This window comes from Poecilia reticulata, chromosome 10 (assembly GCF_904066995.2).
Source record: "Poecilia reticulata chromosome 10, P_reticulata-male-v2, whole genome shotgun sequence".
Classification (NCBI taxonomy): domain Eukaryota; kingdom Metazoa; phylum Chordata; class Actinopteri; order Cyprinodontiformes; family Poeciliidae; genus Poecilia; species Poecilia reticulata.
In genome coordinates this window covers 27,138,307-27,165,427 of record NC_088839.1, presented here as the reverse complement: position 1 = coordinate 27,165,427, position 27,121 = coordinate 27,138,307, and the positions used below count along the sequence as shown (strand labels likewise).

The following is a 27,121-nucleotide window of genomic DNA, read 5'->3' as shown; positions in this document are numbered from 1 at the left end:
AATAAATCTCATATATTCTATTTGTATTAGTAAAATTGGCTTGTTTTAAGTACAAATACACTAATTTTAAGATATTTGTAGGTTTATCTTGGTTAGATATTTTTTCTTGTTTTGGAAAATCTTGACAAGATAAATTTTCTTGTTCTGTTGGCAGATAATTTTTCTTATTTTAAGAAAATTATACCCTATTTTTGTACTTTTTTTTCTTGTTTTTGAAAGGGGACTTTTTGCAGTGATATACCTAAATCTAGTTTATTTTTATTGTTGCATAGGATTAAAATATATATTTTATCATAGCCTTACTCAAGGTTCTTATGCTAAGACAAAAATCCAAAAATTGATCCTGTGAATACTGGAACAAGATATGTTATTGGCTTGCTGAAATGAAGACATAAGTTCAATTACTTTTAACATCTTTATTACGTTTAAGTTTCACATAAACACAATAAAACATGACTACTGGTCAGAATTTAAAGTCTGGATGGGCATCTGATTCTGAAACAATCCTGTAAAATGACAGAACAATGACGATCTGACACATCTGCTGCACTAAGAGTCAAGCAAACCAAATTGTCCAAAGCAAAAAAAAATCTTGGGATTAGATGTCAACAATAGGAGCTTCCCCGCAATGAACTTCTTCCAATAAGCCATAGCCTTTTATATGCGGAAGTCTTGCCTCAGTTACGGACGGTGTTCTCAAGACGTCTGTCAGCAGCACAGAGAGGAGTGGCCCCAGACACACGGATGCTGAAAGGTGTAGTAGCTATGATGTCCTCCTTTCAGAAGATCAGGGCAGGCAGCATGGTTCCAATGGCCAGTAGAAAGTTAGTTTCACGATCACCACAGAGCTGAAAAGTGGTCTTGTTTGAAGTTGTTGGGTCATCTGCTAATTGGAGCACAGACAGAAAAACAATCACAAAACAAACCACGTTTTAGGGTCTAATCAGTGTAATGATGAATCAGTATCATAAATTTCTTACCTCAAGAATGTGAAGGATGCCGTCACTTGCAATTCCCAAAGTTTCTTGTAGATGGTGCAATACGTGATTGACGATGTGTCTGGCATAGGCTTCACCATGGCAACAGTTTGGTTTACTTGAAAAATAAAACAAGTCTTATTTTAGTTCATGTGCTCAATTACAATATTACATGAATTCAAGATGGCAAGAAAGTTATTTTAATTAAATCAAACTAGGACTACTTAAATTCACAAATCAAAAATAGTGTTTAAAATATCCTGGTAACAGTGTGGAATATCTAACCTAGGCTTTAGTCTCATTGCATTTAAGTTTTTAAATTACAGCACATAAAACACCCTCAAAGTTAGTGAAATACTAGGCGGAATTGCTCTTTAACCATTTCCCGAATCATAAGCTACGAATGAGAAGCCACCTTAGCTATGTTAAAAAACGGAAGCTACCAAGAACTCGTGTCGATATTTTTAAGCCACAGCTATTGTGGTTAATAACTGTTCAAAGCTCATATTCACAAGAGCGGCTCTTTAACCACGGATGAAAATTGGCATATCACGACATGCTAACTAGCTTCAGTTAGCTTATCTTAGAAAGACAGACAACTTTAAACTTACCTCTCAGTACAGCAGCTGTAGGGTCTATACACGTAAAAAAGTCCTCCATCTTCATTCATGTCCAACCGAGATTAGAGAATTTGCCAAAAGAAAATCTTATAAAAGTACAGTAGATAAAAGCTTAGTTAGGCTGTTACAACTGAATTAACGGTTAATCAGGGCAGTTAAATGATCTCTGGCGTTGCCGTTAGTGATGTGCGGATTGATACTGAAATATCGATTCTTCCGATACCAGAACTTAATTCTTTAAAATCTATTGTCAGATCCAAGGATCAATACTTTCAACACTTTAGTAATTTGAGATAATGTAGATTAACAAGAGCAAGTTAGAAAGTAACTAAATTATTGAGATCTTGCCGAAATGAAACGTTGTTAATGGGAACTACTTTTTCTTCCGCCTGGTGAGTATGTAATGTGTAAGGACGTAATGCCCAAGCGCAGCGTGCTGCTGACGCTCACTCACTCAGAAATGGACATGTTGACAGATTATTAAAAAAGTGACATGGAGCCATTTCAGCTGTCATTTTATAGTAGTTTTAATAATTAAACAAGGATGTGTTTAGTAGGGTTATTACTTTACTAATTTTCTTTTTTTATTTTGCAACTCCATTTTCACATATTTTGTATATTTCTGCTGAATTACAAGTTTATAGTGAACGAGATTGTTGTCTCAATGTACTTCTGAGTTTAAAATGAGTGCATCAAAGTACATTGTGTTCTTTTTATGAAGCCAAGATATGGATTACATTTATTTTTATTTAATTAAGAAACAAATTAATTGTCTTTTGCACAAAGTATGGGATCTGTATTGCCAATACCACCTTAAATTTTACTCGATTGGATCAGAAAGAAAATCTGTTGTATCGAACATTAATACTATCTCACTGACATTTTGGGCGCTTTCCCATGTGGATTGTATGATGTCATAAAAGGGGTTACAAACATGATGAATAAAATATTGTTCAAACTAATATTAGTAACTTATAAAGTAAGAATTTGAAATATAAACCAAAAGTTAAAATATTTATCATGACATTGAGCTAATCAATATTGTTGATTCTAATCTCATTGTGTGGAATACCAGCCATTTCAAATCACACATCAATAGAAATTTCATGACATGTCAGTAAGAGGTTGCATCAAGAAGATCAAATTAAGAAGGTCCTTAGCAGATGGAAACATGCCAAGAATTATCTTGATATATAAACTGATATTGTTTCTGAAATTGTTGTGTTAAATGTCAATCGTTTAAATATTAAATTATAATTTCCTGTACACTCTGCCAATTTATACAAGAATATAAGTTCATGGGTTTTTTTTTATTTTTCATTGACAATAACACAAAGGATTCCATTTGGACATAGTCTGTTTTAATTATCTGAATACATTTAATTAAGTATGTGATTTCGCTTTCTGTGCTTGAAATAAGAAATTTTTACTTATATAAAATAAGTTCTAGACTTGAAGTTTGATTGGTAAATATTGATATTCTAGATTCTAGCACATATTTACTCATAATAAGTAATATTTTCTTAACATTAAGCTTTTATATCTTACTGAGATAATTAAGTACAAAAACACTTAAAATAAGAAAAATATTCTTACATAAATCCCTCTTGGTGAGAAAAATTATCTTGACAGAAAGAAAACAAGAAAAATCTCCTTAATTTAAGATATTTAATCTTACTAAGATTTCAGTTTTTGCAGTGTAAGGACACAGACAAGTGTCTCTCTCTCTCTAATGAGGCCGTGTTCGAGCGATTCGAATGCGCGTGCAGTGCATTATTTGACGCTGTATCTCTGGAGAAAAACTTTGTAACCTTAACACATTTAAAATAAATATTTACCAGCTGATTTTGAGAATTTGTGAAGTGAGGTCCTGTGAAAAAGATATAAGTATATAATATCTTAAGTGCAGTAGATAATTCTTTTCTTTTGGTGTAAATCCAGATTATTTGTTCCAAGAGTTGCTGGGTGTGAAGGGGGTTTATAATCTCAAAAACATGATGGCTGGTTTATCTGATTGCTTTTTAAAACCTTTAAACTTTCGTCACATTTGCATATGTGGGAAATGGAGATTGGAGGCTGTGTGCCATTAATTATCTTCCTGCGAGAAACGCATACTGAAAATGAAACGTAAATTGTTTCTGGTCAGACTAACTGATGCAAACGTAAAGAAATGCATTCTTAACTTATTCCATTTGGAGTACTTGTTTCACTCAGGAAGATTTTTGGTGCTGCTCCACCTCCAACCTCCACTTAGTGTAATTAATGGGTGTAATTAAGCTGTTTTTATGTTCTTGTTGTTTTAAAGCGCCAGACGTCTGCTTCAGCCTCTGGAACCAAGCATTCTGGATTTCCACTAAATGAAGAAACAAAATGAAAAATCTCCACTACAGTTAGATCATGCACACCACAAACACTTGATTTTTTTAATTAAAAGCTTTAAAAGTATTTATGTTTTACCTACTCAACGGTAAACGGTACAATGTTTTAATAAAATAAAGTCTTATTTTGTGCAATAAATGGTATTGTACATTTGCCATATTATAAAAGATGCATCAAACTTCCTAAATTTATTGCATTTTTCTTTATTATATTTCTGTCTGTTCTCTTGCTGTGTTTAATGAGAGAGTGCAACTAGGTTTGCTTTTTGTTAAAATCCCTGAATAGTGGTGGTGCTTTTTACAATTAAAAGGCAAATACTTTATGTTTTGCTCTACATTTAAAACTTTCAGACGAAACTACAAAAGTGAAAATTGCATTCTACAAATAAAAGAAATGGCCACCTTTGTGGCTACATTTCTCTTCCTTTAGGGCCTGTTAGCGACAAGTCAGTGGGGCAAAGCCCTGCAAAGCAAGAGGGTGCAACCCGTTTTCTGCCCCAGTTCTTCCCAGTGAGTAAGTAGAAGCAAGTAAAGCAGCTGTTGTTTTCCCAGTGGTTTCGTCCCAGTCTCCTCTCGACAGACGCTGTCCTGATATGTCCTTACTGGTCTGCTCCCAGTGGGAGCACACAACGTACTCTTCCTCAGAACCTTTAAATGTGAATCCGTTATAATAAGATGCTTTCATTTGTACACAACCTTGTGTCATTATAAAAACAGGTATTGTGTTCAGACTTGTTGAAATAATCCTAATAACAGTCATGAACTTTGCCTTGCTTGAGATACAGAGGAGAGAGCAAGGCCTGGTTCCAGAAGGTCCAGATTAGCACATTTATAGATCAGTTACGGAAAGAGGAAGATAACAAGTCCTTCAGCATTTCATGGCCAAATTTTCATTTATTTTTCGACTGAAATATTAGTAAAAAATGAAAAATTTTAGCAATTTTTCAGACAAGGAATGAGTTTGGGAAGGAAATGTATTAAAAATAGTCACTAAACAATTTGTTTAACCTTTTTTCTGTTTTCTGTAAGCCTTGAGTAAAAAAAAGAAAAATCTGAATTATCAAAAGGAAATGAAAGTCCAATTTGATTCTTAAACAACCATTTCTTTGTTGCAGCTGCTTGAATCCGATTACCATCAGAAATGACCATCAGTGCATCTAATTGATCTAAAGGTTGTGACTTGTGTTCTCTGAAAACAATGTAATTTGAGCCGGTTGAGCTGTTGGCTTTCTGGAAACCATACAAATGTTTCTTTCATCAAAACAAGTCAGGACTGACCCAAGTGGACACGATTCAACCGGGCAGAGAAAATCCCGACTGGCAGGTCAACAGTGGATATCACAGGAAAAGAAGAGCGCCAAAGGAACCTTGTTTATTTAGGTTTTTTCTTCAAAACATTACATGATTCTCAGCCTGTTTTTTACTGTAAAATACTCTCTATAGTTAGATTTAGTACATGCCGTCACCATTGTGGGGAGGTTTTGCCCAATGTTTGTTTTGGATGTAGAGGTTTAAGGTGTTGGCTCTGGTTTAAATTCTTCCCCACCTACAAGACGGGGTAAAGTTTAAAGCATGCTACTGTCTAAATATAATTATATGTTGCAGGTGAAAGCTCCTCCTACATGTTTTGGTCAGTGCACTGATCACCGGTCACACCCAACTGTACAATGTTTTCCTACATTTGTCTGAAGAAGGAGCAAACGGTTTAAGATTTTAAATACACAAACACATAAATACACATTGGTGAAAGCTGAGAAGGAAAAATTTAAAAGTTTGCAACACAAGAGCGTTTAAATGCCACATATGATCGCTTTACAACTTTTCTTTCTCACTAAAGACAAATCTAGTGTTAGCAAAGTCTTCAGCTCGAATATGAGTTTAGAAAAGTAAGATTTATATGATTTGTCCAGTCTGGAGAAAGAGATCAAGGCAAATCTAAGCAGTAACTTAGAAATCTAAGACATCCTACCCAGAAATTTAAAAGTGTGGACATAATGAGAGATGAAAAATGATGAAAAATAATTCAAAACATTAACAAACGTGTTTTGTTTCAGATGTAATTTCTGCTCCAATTCTGACCAGCATTTTTCTGATGCCCCAAGCATCTCTCACTGTAATGCTTTATGTCTGGGAGCTGTGCGATGTTTGTGCAACTCTCACATTTCTCCTTTAATTCACCTGAGGGTTTAAATGCACTATTGCAAAGTAGCTATCAAAACATTATTCTTTCACACCAGTCAAACTCTATAAGCTAAATTTCCCCTTCTTTAGGCTTCTTAGGCTCAGACACAGATGAAATAAACAATGCTGATCATGCTGGCGATGATTTTTAGTGAAATAAAGATCTTTATCACTTGATAAATATATAAGCTGCATTTGCCTCCATGTTATGCTTTTTACTCCTTCCTTGAACGATCCATCCAACCCAAAACATACATTTTGTAGTGAAAACAACAGAAAACAGTCTATTTAGCCAGAGACTGTTGTAGAGTGCTGTTATGTCACAATCCATTTAAGGTAGAGTCATTCTGTTTTAATTGCTGTGCCTCAAAAACCTCGTATTGCTTTGGTGGGCACTAAAAATGCATATGCATTTTGTAATTTGGGGATTTTGAGGTTCTCGGGCTCTACAATATTATATTCATCCATAAAGATATGACAAATGGCAACATAAATTTCTAGTTCTTTTGTTTTTACAAACTCTGCCTTCAGTGAGTAAGCGTTTTTTCTGTGGCTTTCAGTTCTTTTATTAATTCTGTGGCCATATTTCTTATGCCTAAAAGTAACTCTCCAGCAAAAACCAACACGTGTTGGTGTCTGAGTCAGAGTAGTGCAGCTGCTTTAATCTAATTAGGAAAACCTAAAAATAGTCCTTTTCTTGGAGCAGATATTTGATTAGGGGCCTAAAGAGAAATAAATATTTTCATTTAGGTGTGTTCAAGTTTTTCTAATATAAAGGTAAGTGACTGAACGGTCAGTCCTCATGCACTGCTCTGAGTTATAATACTGCAGTTTAAGACATTAACTGTTCCCTGCATAAAAACTGACTGAACTTTGAACACCACTTTCCTAAAAGAACCGACTTCCGGGAATCCATATAAAAACTGAACCTGGTATCTGTTTGGGTTTATAGGTTTTGTGATCTTAAGTTCCACTTTTGTGTTTAGTTTAAAAAAAGTTTTCTATACATTTGGAATCGTTTTGCTTCTTGTTTAGATTAGCTTCACAAGCCAGAAATAAGATGAATGTCTCTTTTTATTCAATGTATGTAAACTTCTGCCTTCAGCTGTATATTTATGTAACTTTAGCAATAATATTTTACTATATTTATTTAAACTGTCACCATGTTGTGACAGCATATTAGACAATCAACAGGAAAACCGTTTATCCGCCGTCATCAGTGGCTAAGCTAATTAGCCTTAGCATTCCTGGCAGGCTATGTTGGGGTGAGCCAGCTGTAACAAAGAGCTAGCAGAGAGGGTGAGAGTGATCAACAGTGCTAAAACCCAACTCCTGGGTTTAAAAAACGTTACTTTTTTCCATAAATAAGAGTATCAAATAATTATTCAAAATACACTCGGTGGCCAAGTGGATGTGTAATATGAGAAGCAATATATTCGCAAATAGACGTACAACTTAAACACAATTTAAAAACAGTTTTTGAGCATTTTGAATCAATATGAAATAGAACTAGGAATTGTGAATCTTTATGGAGTTGTTTTTCTTTTCCTACACCTCTAGCAGTCAGTGGCAAAGCCAAAGAGAAGCCAAGGCTACTTTTATACACTTTCTTTTCTCTACACCACAAACATTTATCCTTTTTTCTCCTATTTGGGTAGATTGCAATGATTCCAACCAGTGTACAGGAATGATCTGGTCCCACCCTTTGCCCCCTTTAGCTCACCCATATTAGCAATTAGTACTGGGAGCACTGGGAGAAGGCAGAGGAGCTCGTGTTTTTTATCATTATATCGCGACATAATGATAATTTTAACAAAAACAAACACATTTATTGTAAAAGTTACATATTTCAGCTTTAAACTCTCCGTAAAAATGTTGGAAAGTTTGTCACAAATCGTGGAAAAGTTACAAAAAAAAATAGTTGCAATATTTTTTTCCAAGACAACGAACTGGGTCAGAGATGCAGAGACAGAAGCTCATCCCACACAGAGCTGGTAAAAAGTTGATAGTCTGGCCGTGTCCCTGCCTCTCCGCTGTTGTTTTGCAGATGTTCATTAGCATGTAGCTAACCCCCTCCGGCTAGCAGCTCCGCCTCCTGCGCGGTGATTGGCCGGGCTGTTACTGGAGCTGTCAGCTCTGCTCCGGGAAGCTTTGCTCTCCTCAGTCCAGGCTGCAGCTTCAGACAGGCTGACCGGGGGCCAGCGGCAGAAGCGCTCCCTTTTGTTAGCAGCTCCAACCGGATCCATGCAGGACGACACAGTTTTTGGAAAATGATCATCTGTACGAGTAAAATGGAGTACCCCCTAATATCGCAGTGCAAGCGGGTCCAGAAGCAGGTAAGGCTGGGATTATACGGGTAAGCCTGGGAAGTCAAAACCGTTCATTCATTTGTCTCTCTGTCAGGAAAACGGCTCCACTCTTTACAGGCGCTTAAAACAAAGCCTCCCTTTTCTTTTAATCGGTGCTTACATATTGTCGTTGCTGTCAGTTGAACTGGAAGTTAGTTTGGTTTATTTGTTTTCAGATAGGAAACTTTGAAACAAAAGTGTAAGACTAGACGTTGAAGTTGGCCTTCGATTTGGAACTTGAGTAAAGGGCTATTCCGTATCTTTAAGGAGAATCTGATCTTTAATTATCTCCAGATAAAAATCTAACATAACTATCACTGTACGTTAATTATAGCCTTCAAAAACAGTTTATAATTCATGGCGCTGTTATTAGTCTTTTCAAAACCCAAAAAGGGCTACTTCATGTTTTTTTTTGTTTGTTTGTTTTAGCACCTCATTAAGTTGTGAAAGCCTCAACTTTCATGAAGGTTAAACCAGGACTGACATTTGTCACTCTGACTACAAGTTACTCAGGGTTTCATACAGTTTTAATTTCTGAATCCCTTATTCTATCGCTCAAAACACAAACAAGGCCATTTAAAGCTATTTATAAGCATTTTGCCCATAGTCAAGTCAGAAACCACAATGGTTATGACGAGTCAAACTTAGAAAGGATTATGCTACAAGGACGAACCCGTTTTAAAAACACAGTTGTGATGTTGCGAAATACGTGTTATGAATGTGAGACCATAAGAAATTATGATTTAATGGATTATAAAAACCACAATAAACAGACAAAACACTGATCAGATACTATTTAGGACACTTTTTAATAATCATGAAACCTTTATTCTACAAGTGAAACAACAAAAAGGGCAATTTGAAAGCTTTTTTTTTTTTCTCTCCAAATTGCAGCATTAGGGCCAAGTAAGATTCGGTCAACCATTAAAACCAAAGTAGTTAGACAGTCAAACCTTTACTGGATTAATTAACACCAGTTGTATATTTTTTAATGTAGAAAACTTTATTCTGTATTGTAAAATTAGGACAAGCATGAAATTTCTAATATCATAGCCAAGCCTATGATGGTCTACAGTAATCAAATAAGTAAAGAAACTGTTTATGATGTGTTTTACTTGCATCTTTTTTAGTATTAGCACCACCCAATATTGGATTATTTGTGAAAACGTCAACAATTTGGAAGCTCAATCTTGAGTTAAAGTATTCTAAACTGAACAGAGCTTAAAAAACACCAAATGTAATATGAGAAATTATTGTTTAGTAACTTTAAAAAGTCAAAGCTTTCATAGCATTACGTTCACAATAAATAGGCAAATCAGAGAAAGGATGAATTTTTCTTCAATGTTCAACTACCTTCAAATCTCAGTTGACGTGTGAAATCTTCATTATATTTCTTAACATACACGAGGGCCACTTTGATGAGGTTTTATGTGCGTAAACTGCTGTATCTAGACTAGTCAAACCTGAACACAATGATTCTTTGTGATTTACAAAACGTCTTTTTTGAGGGGTTATGAGGTTCAGATTGAAAATGTTATTCTGTATTAAATTTAGATTCCTTACGATGCAGTCTGTGGCTATTTAAGTTGATGTACATACCAAAAACGACTTCAAATTTTCATTTTTTGTGTTCTTACAAACAAAATGTAAGTTTATCATATCACAGACGGTTATTTTAAAGAGTCTTTATGCGATGTTTAATAATTCAGTTCAGGTTTGATCACTCTAAATACCTCAAAATTAAATTATAACTCATTTTTTAAAGTACTCTGAGAAAGCTGCGAAATGGCCTTTTACTGTCATTCCGAATCGGAACCCAACTTCAGCGCAGTAACGTTAACTGTAGTTTGCTAGCGCTAGCAAACGAAAATAGGCGAACCGAACTTGTAACGTTAACATCTATCGCTCGGGAAATGGGTCAGAAACTCAGATTAAACACTTCAAGTGACCGGATGATGTTTATTTGGTTTATTTCTGGCTTACTCACCATTCAAGTGGTTTTTCATCACCAGCCGTTAAAATGTCACGTAAAGCTCGAGCCATCTGCGTTGAAACGTTAACTCGGAGAGTTGAGCTAAAAACGGCTGTTTTTATAGAAGAGAAAACAAGTATAAAATGTTGAGAGGTTAGTTTCGATGTGGCCGGACAAAGACAGAAACGTCTGCTCTACTGTACAGTTTTCTCTTTTCTTTTTTTTTTTTCTTTTTTTTTTTTTCCTCGGTGTCATTTTAAAATATGAGGCCGAATATATTTTGAATTTTATCTCAGTGGAGATAAACGAGTAACGGCTGGGGACGTTTATGTGGATGAAGCTGCAGGTGAAGGTGACATCATCTGAGGGTTTGATGAGGAAAAAGGTGTTTCAGTGTGCTGTGAAGTAATGCAGTGCCATTTAATTACTGCTGTTTTTTAATGCGTGAACAAAATAATGTGATAATTGTGTTAAACCGCGTTAACAGAGAGATTTGTCAGCTTTACGGCAGCCCTTGTGAGCGTCCTTATTGTGCTGTTTTTTCGCCTGAACTGGACTGCCAATCAAAGTTGTTTTTCTCCTCTTGGTGTTGTTTTCCGCTTTGCAACAGAAAGGGGGCGCTGTGCCGAACGCAGTCCAACAAAGACATGTTTTGCTGCAGATTGTGGAGTACAGAAATGGAATAAAACAGACAGCAATGTGAGCTGCAGTTCTGGTTTCAGTTCAAGCATGTGCCACTTTTTCCTCCACTTTCCTTTGTCTTCACAGTTCCTCAAAGCTGATGACACATAATTTCACATTTCATTTTTAAAGAGCTTCTTGTTGGGGAATAAACAACAATAAATATGGCCTCTTATCAGTGAAATCTCCCTTGCTCTACCTGTCTGCTTTGTTTACAGTCAGATCTGATCACTCACTGATGAATGTGGGCTTATTTAGTTCTTTGTTTCTCCTGGCAGTGCTGCTCCAAACCCCCCTCCTCCTCTTGCTCTGTGCAAACTGCTCTGGGCTGCAGCTGGGTTGTTTTGCATTACTCCTTGAGTTCAGGTTGCAGAGCCAAAATCGGTCCCGAGTGCTTGTTTCCGGCAAGGAGGAAAGGGGGTGTTAATGTTTTCTGATAACGATGGACATTCTCTCCAGGATCAGTCAGAATGCAGATTGAATATTCCTCTCTTGTATCTGCACCGTTCACTCTTAGAAAGAAAGCTTGCATCATTCCTCCACTTCTTTGTGTGTCATCTTGAACCCTTGCTCCACTTCTTATTGCAGCTTGCACAGTGCTGCTGTTTTTCTGCCAGCCATCAAAGCCTGTCTTTGTCTGCATTTACCTATCCTCCCCTCAGTGACGTCACCCATGTTTTTCATTTCTCTGCTGCCTCATGCAACCTCTCCAATCAACACACAGTGTCATTAAAAAGGAAAGTATCAGCCCCCTCACAGTTTAAGTTTATTTGCCATTTCTAAATGTCTAAGTTCACCAAATATAACCAACATGTATTCAAATACTAGTCTGCAAGTTGTCCACTTTGTTAAACCAATAATTAGTTGTGATTATCCACATTTTTGGCCTGATTATTCTATGAAACATGTCTAATGTTATAAAGTGATTATACACAAATGAAGAGAACGTGCAAATCCATGAATTCACAAAAGAATGCATAACAAAATCCTTATCAGTGCAGACTTTACTTACCTCTGATCCTAGCAGTGAAACATGGTGGTGGCAGTGTTGATGATCTGGGGTTGCTTTGCTGCTTTAGGGCAGGGATGCCGCACCTTAAATATGTTAACCACAAGTCTTAAATTTTGTTTTGGCTAGGCCTGTCACGGTAAGCAGTAAATCAATGAATTAATCACACGATAAATAAAAAAAAAAAGTTCAATAATTTGCATGACTTGTTTTTTTCTTTGTACCAAAAACTGGACCACCAGCAGATCCCGTACATTTAATCATTTTTGCTTTGCTCAGGTCCCCCAACCAACTCTTATAGTAACATGTTTTTCAAAAGGTCCTAAATTTAATTCAAGGTGGCATTAAAAAATATCTTAAAACGTCTAAAATTTGACTTGCTCACTTGCTCTGTAGGGGATTGTGTGAGTAATGGGAGTAGGATTTATGCTCTCTTCTAGAAAAGCCGTCCGTCCATGATCTTAAGATCTGCTCAATCACACCTGGGTTAATCAGCAGGAAAATGATCCAAAACAACAATTCCACCTCTGAACAACTCGACAAAACAAAAGACGGTTTAAAAGATGTCCTAGTTAAAGCACAGACTTGACTCAAATGGAGATGCTGATGTTTAAACAGGTTGTTCTACTCACAAAATCCTTCAAAGTGACTAAAATAAAGCAGAGAAGAGCGGGACAAAATTCCTCGTTAGTGATGTTATTGCTTCCAATGGTCACACAGACGGTTATTTGGTTTATTTACCAAATGAATCAAATAAACATTTAATTTGATTTAAATTGTACATATTGACTCAGGTTATCTTTGTCTGATATCAAAACCTAGAATCTAGAAGGTGACCTACTTTTTTCTCAGCTCTGCACTGATGACCTCTTCAGAGTTTGGAAACTTTTTAAGTCTGTTGTGATCTGAGTATTTAAACACTTTATTATTCTGACTAAATCACAGCAGATATTTAGGTTTGGTAACCAGAGTGCGTTTTGTAGTGCACACACAGCTGTCTAGATGATTTCTCCTTGTTGTTTTATGCATCCTCCCACACATGGTTCTCACTTTTTTTTCTTCTTATGTGGGTTTGATATATTTTTTTTCATTTAGGTAGGCAGGCAGTAAGAAATTCTTTATCAAAAAGTCTAGCCTGTTTTCATCCAATAAAGATCAAAATTGTCTTTTTAAAACTCCTTTTAAACACAGCAATGATGACTTTCATGAAAGCTTTTCCCAAATGTATGACTGCATCTTTCATTTTGCTGCTGTCAGCAGACAGATGTTGTTTAAGAGGTAGGATGTGTCATTTCCTGCTTTGTGAATGCTCAACTTTACTGTAGTTCCTGTTTCTGTCTGACTTCTCTGTCAGTCTTTGTCCAGACATGTTAGAAATTACAAAAAACCCTCCAATTTCCTAATCAATTACGTGGGATGCCAGTGATGACAAAGACAATCTCCTCACCCGGTGCAAGACCAACTTTTGACACTTGTTAAATCAGATTTCAAAATCAGATCCATGGACTGTGGTATTTAGAGGATTTGTTGCTTAAACTGTTTTGTTTTTTCTTTCAACAACTACACTAACACATTTTTGAGTGTGATCTCTTTTCTGAAACTGCTGCTTTTAGTTGAAAGCTATTGTACATAAATTTATGAGATTATTGCCAACAGAGGCTACTTCCTTAGTTATTCTGAAGCCAAATAGTGATCAGATTCATGTTTGGCTGCCACTGGCAAATGAGAAAGAGAATACTCATTTGTGTAGCATTGGAGAGGCTAACAACTAGCATGTTGATGCTGGTGGCTACCCACTGGGTTTTCCAACTTCCCATTTCATTTTATTATTTATTTCACAGAGATGGTGTCTAAACGCATTGGTCTATACAAAAGCAAGAGGTGCTTTACACCAGAGTTAGTGTAACAGTGGTGGCATCCGGTCGTTGATGACTTGACTTGTGTGATGTGAAAAAAGTGTTTCCATTGCAGGTTTGCAAAATACACTAATTTTGACACTGTTCAAAAACACCTCATCCTGGAGAAAAAAACTTCTCTTTTTTAAATTTGTGTTTCCTTTAACTGAATTTAATTTGTTACTCAAATTTGCACAATTTCATAGTTAATGGAAACACAGCTGTTGAGTTGAAATGTGAAAGCCATGGATTATTTTCCTTTCACTGAAGAATTATGCACCATTTTGTGTAAATCTATCACTTAAAATCCCAAAAAGACACTGATGTGACAAAACATGGAAAGATCTCAGGAGTAGGTGTTTCGCAAGCCGCTGTGAATTCTGCCAGAAAATTTCTCAATCAGCCGCTTCATGTGTCATTTACCCTAAAAATGGAAGTGTGATCACTCAACATCGCAATCTGAGCCCATTCTACCATGAGGAGGAATAAAAATAGGCCCGTGCCTCCCGACATGTTAGGTCCTTGAGAAATGAGGCGTGTTTTCTGCAGCGCAGGCCTCTGAAATGCTGCTTGGTGCAACACTGCTCCTTTCAGCGATCCGGCCAGCTAGCGCTCCATGGAGCAGTAACCTAGATTCAGCAGCTAGGCATGCTAATCAGTAGCGCTTGTGTTCGAGGAGTAACACCCATGTGAATGCGCTCTTGTAGGCCTTTGATTGGCAGCCACCTGTGCTCTCCACATTCTCCTCCTCCACTATTTCTTGTGGGCGCCGACAGCCTGGAGAAGGTCAGGGTCTGTGCCTCGGCATGTTTCATTTAACTCCAAACCCACCTTGGTTACTTTGCTTTGTATGAAACTATAAGATTAAGGTGTCGTTCATAAGGATCGAGCTGTTTAGCGCGTCCTTTAGGACTATTTGGGTCATGAGGTGGAGCTTACTGCAGGATCAGGCAGGAACCATCATCCCCTGCAAGGAGAAGTGAAATACCACATGGAGCTTTGAGCCAGATAAACATGCTGCTGAATACTAAAGAGCCATACGAGGCGTCGGTGCAAAAACAAGCTCTGCTACTCTCTGTTTGCGCCGGTCGTCCTACAAGGAGAGCTGTGAAAAAGTGTTTGCCCCATTTCTCCACACTTGGTATCGTATCAAAGTATTTTCATATCAGGCAAAGATAACATGAGAAAATAAAGTACAGTTTTCAATTTGCTTCATTTATTAAGAGATGTAGCCATCGGAAACCGTGGATGAAAAAGTAATCACCCCATACGTCTGAACCAGAAGTGATCTGTGCCACTGAACCGCCATCTTGGTAGGCAAGCGGAAAGCGTAGATGCACCATGGCTCAGAGACCAACAACAAGACTACTCAAAAATTGTAATCAAGTAATGGATGTAATGTACTTGTATTGTTTATAAGTTAGATAGGAATGAGGTCAGAGCTAGTTCTAAGCTTGTGGCTTGTTTATTGTTGTCATAGCAACTGTCATGAGAGTTGGTTATGGATACCTACCAAGATGACTGCCAGCTATAAAGTTCTTGGAAGTGTGACGTTAAATGAGAACTATGTAGCCTCTAACCGTCAACACAGAAATGTTTTTTCATAAAACAGGAAAGTTTTTAACTGTTTTCCCCTCCACCCACACAGAAATGACATTTAAGGAGACCCAAAATGCTTTTTCTTTTCTCAGGTAGTGTTTCTCTGATTTAAGCGTGACGATCAGAGGCAGAACAGACTGTCAGATCCAGATAAGGTTTACAGTTTCTACATTTGAAGTTGAAGTGAAACCGTTTGATCCGCTCAGAGGAACTGGATCTGTGGCTCCTGAACACCTTTTCCTAGAAGCCATTATATTATGTAGAGAGAAGGAAAACAAGCTACTGGTGCGGGCCGGCCAGCCTCCCGCTCTACATTGGTCTGTTTCTATTGGCCCCGGGCCCCTCAGTGCAGTCGCTCCCATGTTTGAGTCTTTGGCCTCCTCCACGTCTTCGATCCTCGCCGAGCTTCCCTCTTTCAGGCCTCCTCCGCTCAGTTTTCATATTAGTTTCTTCATCTTCGCTTCCTCGGTGTAAAGCCCCTTTTCAAACGGCATTTTTTGTGCTTTTTCTTTTTTTTACTCTTACTTTCAGCTTTCAAATAAACAAGTTAATCCAGCGTCTCGACTACATTAGATAAACATCAAACAAACTAAAGAAGCCTCTCTCACTCGTGAACACAATCCGACTTTGCTTCTGTTGAGATGTTGTTTGGGTGCTTGTTGAATTTCTAGGAAAAAGAAAGTCAGGAATGCGTTAACTCTCTCCTGGCGCCGCCGCTCTTCTTCCAAAACGGCCCCTCTTCCTCTGATTTAAGGTGTGGAACATGACTCCGGTCCAAAGCGCAGCCTGAGCCCGCCGTCACATGACGCTGGAAGCTCCAACTTCATCTCGGGCCAAGACGTTCCTGGCTATAAATCTAAGGGCCGTAATGGCTGTGAAGGGAGGACGGCGCTGTGCTGCTCATGTTTACGTCTGTTTCATTGGATTTAGAGTTTATGGATGCCTTTTGACTCTCATAGTAGAGGTGGGCATTTATCGCATCTTTCAGCATTTATCATTAAAACTTTCTTATCATTGCCATGATGCATTTTGGATATTGATGTAAATTTATCCAAGGAGAAATCTTATTTTTGCTGTTTTCTCCACTGTTTGTTCATCAATAAATGTCAGCAAATTTGAAAATATTAAGTACAGTCACTATGTGCAGTTTAGTGATATAAATCACAATTTTTAAAGGGCCAGTATCATGTAAAATCAACTTTTTAGAGTTTTTACATTATGTTGCGATGTTTTTTCCTGGAGTGTTGCTTTGATTCTTCCATGCGTGTTTGAGAAATCCTTTAATCTCCATGGCAACCATTCAGCTGTGCAAAACACCTGGATGGCCTTAGCTCCGCCTTCGAGACGCAGCTCCTCCTCTGAGCTTCCAAGCTTCCCCCCCTGAGCTCCTTCAGACTAGCCAGCAGCAATTAGCAAACACCTGGTGGAGCTGCACATCAGCTGAGCTACTTCTCACTGGGACGCTGGTAAAAACGCCGTTAAAGGGTTAATAGAGGAGCCATGTTGTGATGACTTCCTGAAGGTGGAGTTTCAGAAAGAGCAGGAGTTTTTAAAGAGACAGAGGCCCAATTTCAAGGCGTTAAATCAGGAACAAAAATTTCTTTTAAGTAATATCTGATATATATATATATATACATATATATATATATATATATATATATATATATATATATATATATATACAGTATTTTTATAATAACTGAATTTAACATAGTTACTTGACATAGTTGACATAGTTTTCCAGGCACATAGTAACATAGTTACTATGTGCCTGGAAAACACACACTACCTTTTAATAAGTACATATTATCCTAAAGAAGCTGGAAATGTTGTGTTTGTAGCGTGATGAAGGCTGTGCCATGCATTCACAGCCATACAGTTACCTAAAGAAGTAATAATAAATGGTTTTATTTCTCATAATCTATATTGTTATTAAAATAATGTCAGTCCATATCGCCCACCCTGTCTCCTAACTGCGTTTCTCTGAATTATTTTGACTTCACAGTGAGAAAGTCAGATCCTCCTGATTGGATTTTGTTTCATAGTTACTTCCTCAGCCTCGTTTTTCTGTAACAATGGGTGGAACGTCGTTTGTTCCACCGTTTCCCCGCCACAAACCAACCTGTCGTCTGTTTGTTCTGGTTTCTGCAGGTGATGGTGAACGGCGAGAAGGAGCGCGTGTCCTTGCTGTTTATGAAGGCGCTGGTCAGCAGGGGGAGCGTGGACGCCGTGTCGCAGCAGATGGCGTCCCACCCCCAGTATCTGGAGAGCTTCCTGCGCACACAGCACTACATCCTGCACATGGACGGCCCCCTGCCGCTGCCGTACCGCCATTACATCGCCATCATGGTGGGTGACCTGGCTGCTGACGCTTGAAGTGCTCGGCTTCAGCTGCTCCGTTCTTTTAAAACTTCCCCTCTGACCGTTCCTCTGCAGGCGGCGGCCCGTTATCACTGCAGCTACTTGGTGTGCCTGCACTCGGCCCAGTTCCTGAGGGCCGGCGGGGACCCGCTGTGGCTGCAGGGTCTGGAAGCGGCTCCACCTCGTCTTCGCCTGCTTGACCACATCAACAAGGTGCTGGCCCACCAGCCCTGGCTCGCCACCTGCTCCCACATCCAGGTACGCAGAGTTTATTCAGCGCCCTTTGGTCTGATAGCTACGCTAAGCTAAGTTAAGTTAAACTTAAATCCATCGTCTGGAACGGAAACACTGAGACACAAGAGGCTCATGGTAGCTCTGGAGGAGCTACCATGGAGATAAATAACTTTTTTTCTCCAAGAGGAAGAAATAAACTGTTGAATAAAAGTCCATTTTAATGCTGCAGTGTGTAACTTTTACAACAATATAGTTTTTACATGTTTGTTAAAACCTTTTAACATGTTGTGGCAGTTTAACATGAGACAGACAATCTGAAGAGATCAAACTCCTCCACCTCGTCTCTGAGCTACGACTCGCTCCCGGTCAAAAACAGCCGAGCCAGGAGGAGGAGGATGTTAGTGCTGTCAGTCATGTTTGTGTATGCGCTGCTGGATGTGTCAATGGTGAAAAAACATCTTACCGTTCCAGGAAAACCGTTAATCCGCCGTTATCAGTAGACATGCTAACTATCCTTAATTATTTCAATAACTAATTCATTAGTTTTCACTACAATAATGCACAATGCATGATACAGACCCATTCAATAAACTCAAATACTATTGAAAGTTCATCACATAATTATCTGCTAACAAATAATAAAAACACAACATTTAAAATCAGAATATTTTATCAGATCATGTTTGCTTAATAGAAAATATGTTTAGTAGCCCTTTAAAGGTTGTTACTTTCACATGGTATCTTTTAATCTCTAATAATGTCTTAAACATGTTTTTTTCCTTCCAGCCAGTCAGATTAATCAGAGCGGTGCTCTAAGCGTCTTGTTTTTCCTCGGTGTTGTCTCCAGTCGCTGCTGAAGGCCGGTGAGCAGTGCTGGTCGCTGGCCGAGCTGGTGCAGGCCGTGGTCATCCTGGCCCACTGCCACTCGCTCTGCAGCTTCATCTTCGGATGCGACACGGACTCGGACCTCGCCCACCTCGCCAAATCTCCCAACGGCACCCCGCCGACCTTCTGCCCCTTTGATGCTGCCAACGGCAACGCCAACGTGCCTCAGTCGCTCAGGCAACCCTCCGAACATATCACACGGCGACGGGTAAGCCAACCAGACTTCAGCCTGGAGACACAAAATGTTAATTAATAAACAGTTATTTTAGTAATTGAGTAATCTGTTAGTTATTCTGATGATTAGTTGAGTAATTGAATAAGAAATCTGATCAAATAAAATATTGGTAAATAATGCCACAACAGCAGCTTCAATATCGGCCCAAATTTTTATATCTGTTCATTCCTAACAATTAACTTTCTGTAGCTTAGAAAATGAACCTGTAACAATTAATCACTTAATAAATTAAAACAAGCTCAATTATTTCCATTTCCATGATTTATAGTTTTCTCTCTTTTTCTACCAAAAACTTTGGTTTATTTATTTTGGATATTTAAAATATCTTCCAGTTCCGGTGTTAAATGTTCATTAGAAGTTTAAGTTTATTAACCTTTGAGAATGTGTTCCTGAGTTATTATGCTGTTATTGTTATATTATTTGAAAATTGTGTCAAAACAACAATATTATCGTTTATTGCAATAACTTCTGGGGTAATTTATCGCCTAGTAACAATAACGGCTAATTTTTTACATCAACTTTGACAAAAGTTACACAAAAATCTGAAATGATGTTCAATTTCATAAGAAGAAATAATAAAGCAGCAGTCTGACACTGTTTAAATAAAAATTGTTTACTCCAGTTTTTAGTTTATGTTTTCATCTTTAATAATGAACTTTAAATTTGTAAAGCCATTTATAGCATTTAGGTCCAAACTGTTGCAAATAAACATGAAGCAGCTCATTTAAACCCGAGAGCATCAGGCTCAGCTGTAATCGTAACAAAGGAAAGACGAATCTGAACTTTTATTGTTTTCTAACTGGATTAAGCTGCTTATAAATGAAAACATGAGACATGAAAGCCAGCGTAACTGATTCATTACTAGCCTTTATCTATTTAATAATCCTGGCCAAAGACTTTTTGTTCCTTAGCTAACAAATGTTTTTTTGTTTTTTTTTACATACGGTCTCATTTGTGACATTACACACAAAATTAGATCATTTCTTATGAACAGAGAAGCCTTGTTGTGTCTTTTAAATATGGAATAAGTATTTTCAGCCTGGGCTCGTTTTCGTGCCAACAGTCATTGGACTCGAGCTGCGACATGGTTTGCCTGAAGGAGAGGATCCAGAAGTCCCAGGAGGAGCAAGAGAAGAGAGAGGAGCGTCTCCTGCAGGCGCAGACTCTCCAGCAAACAGGTAGCAGAAATAAACAACCAGTCAGAGCGGCTGTTTACGCTCTGACGGCGCTCCAGGGTGTGAAATCTGAGCGAACGCCACGCTCTCCCCTCCGCTCCTGTCACCGCCTCCCTTTTTTTAGATGTGGAAGACGAGGAGGAGATGCTGTGCTTCGCCGATCCGTCGCGTTTCATCACAGACCCCGACTTCTGCTACCAGGAGTTCGCCCGGCGGGACGAGGATCACCTCCAGGTGCTCAGAGTTCAGGTGAGGCCGGGCGTCGGTAAACGAAAGCGGGTCACAATACTGTTTTTAAAAAATCATCACGTAAATGTATGTCTTTATATATCTTATTAAATATTTTGGATGGTTTTAATCATTCAGTCTTCTGTAAATGAAAAACTAATCCACTACAGATACGTTTGATGGATTTTGTCTCGTTATTTTTAGGATTACTCCTGGGAAGTCCACGGCTTCTCCCTGATCAACAGATTGTACTCAGACATCGGTCACCTGCTGGACGACAGGTTCAGGAGCGTCACGTCGCTCCCGTCGCTGCACAGCTCCGACCTGAAGAGAGCCATCTGGAATTACATCCATTATGTGTTAGGAATACGGTAAGACCACCAGCACGCCGAATTGAAACTAAAACATGAGCTGCTCCTGCTCATCTACTAGATAAACATCTGCCGACTTTTGTTCTCAGTTATGACGATTATGACTACGTGGAGGTGAACCAGCTGCTGGAGCGAGACCTGAAGCTGTACATCAAGGCTGTGGCTTGTTTTCCAGACGTCACTAAAACCCCGGTGTGTCCGCTGAGCTGGACTCTGCTGAAAGCCTCAGAACGGGTAAGACAGGATTTCACTTTACAGAAACCAGCTGCATTTACAGGATCTTCCTGAAAAAACAATATTCATTTGTACAAAGATTAAACTTTAGAAGCAGCTTTTCAAAGTCGACCAACAGGTTTTGTTTCTTTTGAATTATTTCAGAAATTAATTTCTGATGAAAGTTTCCCTTTAGTTGCAACCCAAAATTGTACTCAAGTAAAAGTAAAAAGTAGCCGTTCAAGAAATTACTCAGGTGAGATTAAAAAATGTTTGGGTAAAAATTCAACTCAAGTACTGAACAGAGCAAACATCAATTATTAAATATTTTAAAATTACATAATAAGACGAAATATGAACCAAAATATAAAATTATGTGGAAAGAAAATAACATAATTTCAAATGCAGCAAAATATTTTTTTCAAAATAATTTTCTTTTAATATAAAACTAAACTTGAACAAAAACTGCAGGTGTGTTTTTGCATTATCACCTGAAAATGGTCTCAAAACGACAATATTATCGATTATCAGGACATTTTATGTCCAGCTGAATTTGATACTCTTACAGGCGTAGTTGAGGAGAAGCTTTGTCTCTGACTCTTCTTCTTCTGTCCTCAGATACACGTCAACTTGCTGATCATGGAGGCCCGGCTGCAGGCGGAGCTGCTCTACGCGCTGAGAGCTATCACTCGGTATATGATCGCCTGAAGCGCTGGTTCAGACGGCCCGCCGGTACAGAGAGACCCCGAGAGGACGAGGAACGTTGAACTGCAGGCAGCGGTGACGCGGGGCGAGAAGCGGCAGATTTAACGTGTTTATTATGCCCCTGCCCCCACATCTTTCACCTTTCTCAGAAAACATCCTGCCTCTCTAAAGGTTACGTGCAATTATTAGTAGTTATTTTAAAATTTCCCTGTTGTCTTGTGTTCCAGTTGAGTCTGTGAGAAGCTGCTTGTTTGCAGCGTTGTGTTATCAGTTGCCAACACTCCTATTTTTTCTTTAGACAAGTCTCCTTTTGTATTAACTATGCTTTCCCATAATAGAAAAAAGAAAAAAAAAAAGATTTTTGTCGTACAAGGTGAATGAATGTTAATGGGAGATTAGGGGCTTTTTGTTTGTTTATTTTTTTTGACAATCTTTGTCAATTTTGAAGGATGTTTCTTGGACTGTGACGCTCCCTGACATTTCGTATTGATGCTGGTCGAGAACAAACAGCCGTGACTGCTGGAAGTTATCACATCACTATAGTTTCTTTTAATAAGCACTTTTTTAAACTTTATATATTTATAATGCAATGTAGCTCATCAATAGACATTAAGACAAAGTGTGTGGGTCCGACACCTTTCCTCTCCTCCTGTTTTTGTGTTTCCGACCCAGGTTTCTGAGAAGGTACTCGATTTGAGATGTTTTTCTTTCTTCCTACTTGCGTTACATGGAGACAGAAGGAATTTAAAGATGGTGGACGTTTGCAAACAAACTCCTCTGACAAGCTGAGCCACTCGGATCACGCCTAATATCGAATGTTATTGGCGACACGTTACAGAAGAGTTTGGTGAATGAAAACTTGTGTTTGAGTTGCATGTTTGGGCTTTTGCATTTGTACTTTTTCCAAGTCTAATTAGGTTAAAACTCATCTAAATTTGAAAAGCAGAAAATAAGCAAACTGTATCCTTTTTCAGTCTTTATTTTCTTATTTTTACATTTTTCTGTACATTTTTGGCGTTACTCCCTTCGTGTTGTTCTGGGTGTGACTGTAGGACCTGCTCGTTGCGCTGCAACCTGAGTAGACGTAGACGTTTCACAGACTGTAGTTAGATTTAGCGACGTGCAGAAGAAACAAGTGCATATTGACTTAAAACAAAGCAAAAGCGCTGGTATAACACAGGTGCCTTTAGGCGGGAAAAAACTGGAGCGCTGCTCAAGTGGAGGGTTGTTACTGCTGGAGTCTGGACCCGGGCATCGATCGGCGACGGCTTCTCCGAGTGGAAACGGATGTTTTCTTTTTCCCCCGCAAGACGACCGGCGTCATTTCCGATGAATATTACGCCCGTTTTTTTTTCACCTTCTGCTAAGTCCCAGCATCTCAGCAAGAGCCTTTGACACAGATGGATGTTAAAAAAACGGACAACTATATTTAAAGCAAAAAGTACAAAAAAGAGAATAAGTGCAAAGACAAAAAATTTTTTTGAAAATGTAAACATGTTTTCTATAAAAAAAAAAAAGGTATCAAAATAAACCGTCTGTTGTCTTTCTTTAGAAACCAACTCCCATCTGCATACTTCCACTTTTCACACATCGAGCTGAAAAAATGTTTGCAGCTTCAGTTTTTATGTTGCAAGTTTGCACAGAGTCCAAGTTCCACCATGTTTATCTCCAAGCAAACATGCAAATTTATCAGAGCTATTGCTGTAACCAGATTAGCCACTTATCAAATCATCAAGGACTGGAGTTTCAGAGTTCCCAAGAAAGTCCGGAGAGTTCTTGCTCAAGGATAACAAGCTGGCAGGTGTGAGTCAAGAAGGGCGGCTAAGAGGCCACTTGTCTCCAAAAACATAAAAAAAAGAGGACAGATTGAGAGAGAAGCGTCAATCCTGGAATAAAGCTTTGCTTTTCAGATCCGTTTTAGCACCTGGGCAATTTAAAGAAACATGCAACAAACAAGCACATTGTCAAATTGATAATCCATTTATTATTAATCAATCCCAACTCTAATGTGTTTTTAGCTTTGATTTAAAGGAAGTCAGTGTTTCTGCGGTTTTGAGGTTTCCTGGAAGTTTGTTACAGATTAATGTTCCAGAATAGACGCTGAATGCTGCTTCTCCATGTTTGGTTCTGGTTCGGGGGATGTAGAGCAGACCAGAACCAAGAGACCCGAGCGGTCTGCAAGGTTGATGCGACATGTTACAGTCCATACATTTGAAAAAAAATCAATGTGGATGAGTTTCTGAAAATCTTGTTGGGGACATTCATCCTTTAATCTCAGGTGATAAAAGGCCGACTTTGTAACTGCGTCTCTGAAGGTTCAAGACAGAGTTCATCACTACATTCAGATTTCAGGCTTGATTGCTCATTTCTAGCTGTAATAACTTAAGCTGTGTGTTGATTCCACATCATTCCTCTTTTGGTTTGGACTGTTTTGTTTCTGTTCAGCTGGAAAAAAGTTACGGTTTCTGATTTGTTCCGAGCTTATTTGTTTTCAGAGTCACCTGGTGACATAATATAAAGTTATGAATCATCTGCATAGTTATGAAAGCTAATGTTTTATCTGAACAAACGGAAACATGTAGATATTAAACAAGAGGGGGCCCAGGACTGAACCCTGGGGTACCCCACATGTTATTATAATGTCTGCTCAGATGAAAAGTTGCCCACTGACACAAAGAAATCCCAGTTCTTTAGGTAAAACTCAAACCAGTCCAGTGCGGGACCAGAGTCCAATTCAATGCTAATGCTAACGCTAGACTAGCGGTTCTCAACGTGGGCTGTACCGCCCCCCAGGGGGCGTTCGGAGGACAGCAGGGGGCGCTGGCGGACATTTTTACAAAAGGGGGCGCTGGGATGCCTTTGGGGGGGCATTTGGTCTAAGGTAAACTTTACACCTTAAATGCACAACGATGCCAGTTTAGACTTTGAGCAACTTGGTAAAACTGTCTTGTGTAACATTAAATCATGCTTGGCTCCAACTGTATCGATGGCAGCTCTTCTTCTATTCAGTGTTTGTTAGCTTCTGTTAGCTTCTTGGCGCAGCTCTGTTCTCCTGCTACTGGTAGCTAAAATCATGATATCCTCACTGAGTATCCCTCTGAAAAATGAACCCATTTAAATAAATAAAGAAATCCCTCCATGAGTGATACCACGATAGAGAGCGTTCATTGTATAGCGTTAACACGGTGCTGTAAGTGGTCCGGTATAAAACGGGGTGATAGAACAACACACCACTTTTAAATTTCAATAATCAGAATGCAGAAATTGTTTCCGTTGTTTTAAAAGGTTTGTCAGTCTGCATTTTCCCCATCGATACGCTTCCCGACCGCCCTGCACCTTAGGGGGTAAAAAAAAATTTTTTTTTAAATGACACATTGCGCAAAACTCTGAAACAGGAGAAGCGGGACATAAAACGGAGCGAAGAACTAGATGTGAATTATGGCATAAAAACAGAGAATCCTACGCTGAACAGTGAAAAAATCAACACATGATGTGAAACACATGACGATTAGGCGGCGCAGCAGGTGATGAGTGAAGATCACTGATGGTCAATAACCGATCAAATAAATCTAGCAACAGGAAAGAAACTAACGTGGACATAGCAATAAACCAGGAGAGGATAATACTAATCAAATGAAACTAAATGGAAATGAATGAAGAACAAAATGCAAGAATAAACTAAGAAACTAAAGTAAATGCAGAGAAATAAATTGGTATGGCAAGACCTTTCGAGCAATAATTAATACAGAGGACTGTATGGCAATAATAAACAGACACTATTTCCACATAAAAGATAAAATAATATTGTTGAAGTGCCATGGGTTTGTTGAGACCACATTTAATACTGAGAATAAATATATCTTAGACCATAACAGTAAAGAACTGATCACTTATTTATGTTTTAATTAGATTTGATATATTTATTTCTTCAATATTATTTTTTATGTCAGTGTTAATGTCATGAGGCTGATGACTCCATGACACTTTCAGTTTGACTCATTAGGATTTGATTAAGAACCAGATTTGTTCTTTGTAATTTCTGTCCAGTAAAACTATTAATCTATAATCAATAGACAGGTCTATATAAAGATACAATCCATGTTTCTGTCTCATATCTGTATGGCATTATAAGGACCTGGAACTTTTGTTTTTCCACTGAAAGCTCTGGTTTGCACAATAAATGCCATGTGGGTGAAATTTTATGGATGATACTCTGATGTCCCATTCTCCTGAAGGCAGCACAGAGCTGCACCACCAGAAACTGACAGAAACACTGAAGAGAAGAAGAACATGGATAGTTACAGTTCTATTCATGTTTTAATGTTGCAGAGCTCAGTCATTTTGCAAATAGTTCAAAGTTTAAACTGGCATGTTGAACATCTTCTATCTGGTCATTTTGTGGAATATTTAACAACTAGAAAATGGCACAAAATAATATTTTTTCCACTCTGACTGGCTGCTGTCAGGCCTACCAATTTTAACTTGAATGTTCATTGCATTTTTCATAGACACCTGTGAAAATAATTTCTATTCCCATTACTTTTTTGTTCTCTGGGAAATTATTTTTGATAATACAGAAACAAGCATAAAAATCAAAACATCTACAATAGTGATAGTTATATTAATGATAAAATAATAGTCAGTGCAAAGTAGCCTACAAATTCTTTGGTGGGAGGCGGTGAGGGACCTGGATAAGGGCTGGGGGGGCGCTGGCCCGAAAGAGGCTGAGAAACACTGACCTAGACGCTTGTAGCTGTAATGCGGAAAAAATTAGAAAAATGTCAAGGGCTATAAATATTCTTGTAAATCAAAGAGTGAATTTTATAAACACGGTTAAGAAACTCGAGATCTTAATCCGTTGGGGAGCCTGAGGTCTGTCGTCAAAACAAAAATAAAAACCTGCCATCACTAGGTTTTTAACCAAACGGGTCAGTCAGGATCTGATCCAGAAATCCAGTAAATCGCTGAGAGTCGGTATAAACTTGACTTGATCCAAGATAAAATCTTGAAATTTGTATTATAAAACTGCAGTAAACTATAAAAGCTGCGACATT

At 38.3% G+C, this 27,121-nt stretch overlaps 1 protein-coding gene and 1 long non-coding RNA gene across 4 annotated transcripts; one reads left to right on the top strand and one right to left on the bottom strand.

The window, feature by feature from the left end:
* Window positions 1–401: 401 nt before the first annotated feature.
* LOC145553133 (uncharacterized) lies at window positions 402–2,177 on the bottom strand. Of its 2 annotated transcripts, none has more exons than XR_014089365.1 (3): window positions 1,589–2,177; window positions 981–1,095; window positions 402–886 (listed from the first exon to the last, which is right to left on the bottom strand). It is a non-coding gene; the product is annotated as an uncharacterized LOC145553133 (long non-coding RNA). The 2 variants fall into 2 exon arrangements; XR_014089366.1 differs by having other exon boundaries at window positions 402–883.
* Window positions 2,178–8,250: 6,073 nt separating this feature from the next.
* sesn4 (sestrin 4) lies at window positions 8,251–22,425 on the top strand. Of its 2 annotated transcripts, none has more exons than XM_008420818.3 (9): window positions 8,251–8,492; window positions 17,812–18,009; window positions 18,097–18,279; window positions 19,103–19,348; window positions 20,439–20,553; window positions 20,675–20,799; window positions 20,983–21,149; window positions 21,239–21,383; window positions 21,981–22,425. In XM_008420818.3, the coding sequence occupies exons 1-9, from the start codon at window positions 8,427–8,429 to the stop codon at window positions 22,068–22,070; spliced, it is 1,335 nt and encodes a 444-aa protein (XP_008419040.1). In that variant the 5' UTR covers window positions 8,251–8,426; the 3' UTR covers window positions 22,071–22,425. The 2 variants fall into 2 exon arrangements, with proteins under 2 accessions (XP_008419040.1, XP_081467919.1); XM_081611793.1 differs by lacking the exon at window positions 8,251–8,492 and adding an exon at window positions 16,448–16,624.
* The last annotated feature ends 4,696 nt before the right edge of the window (window positions 22,426–27,121 follow it).

What these genes read in the sequence shown, in the direction of transcription:
- sesn4 (XM_081611793.1), top strand. Translation starts at nt 16,463, where the DNA reads ATGACGCTGGAAGCTCCAACTTCATCTCGGGCCAAGACGTTCCTGGCT. An exon ending in AACATATCACACGGCGACGG is followed by an intron (nt 19,349 to 20,438) that starts GTAAGCCAACCA and finishes TCGTGCCAACAG; the next exon opens with TCATTGGACTCGAGCTGCGA. An exon ending in TGCTGAAAGCCTCAGAACGG is followed by an intron (nt 21,384 to 21,980) that starts GTAAGACAGGAT and finishes TTCTGTCCTCAG; the next exon opens with ATACACGTCAACTTGCTGAT.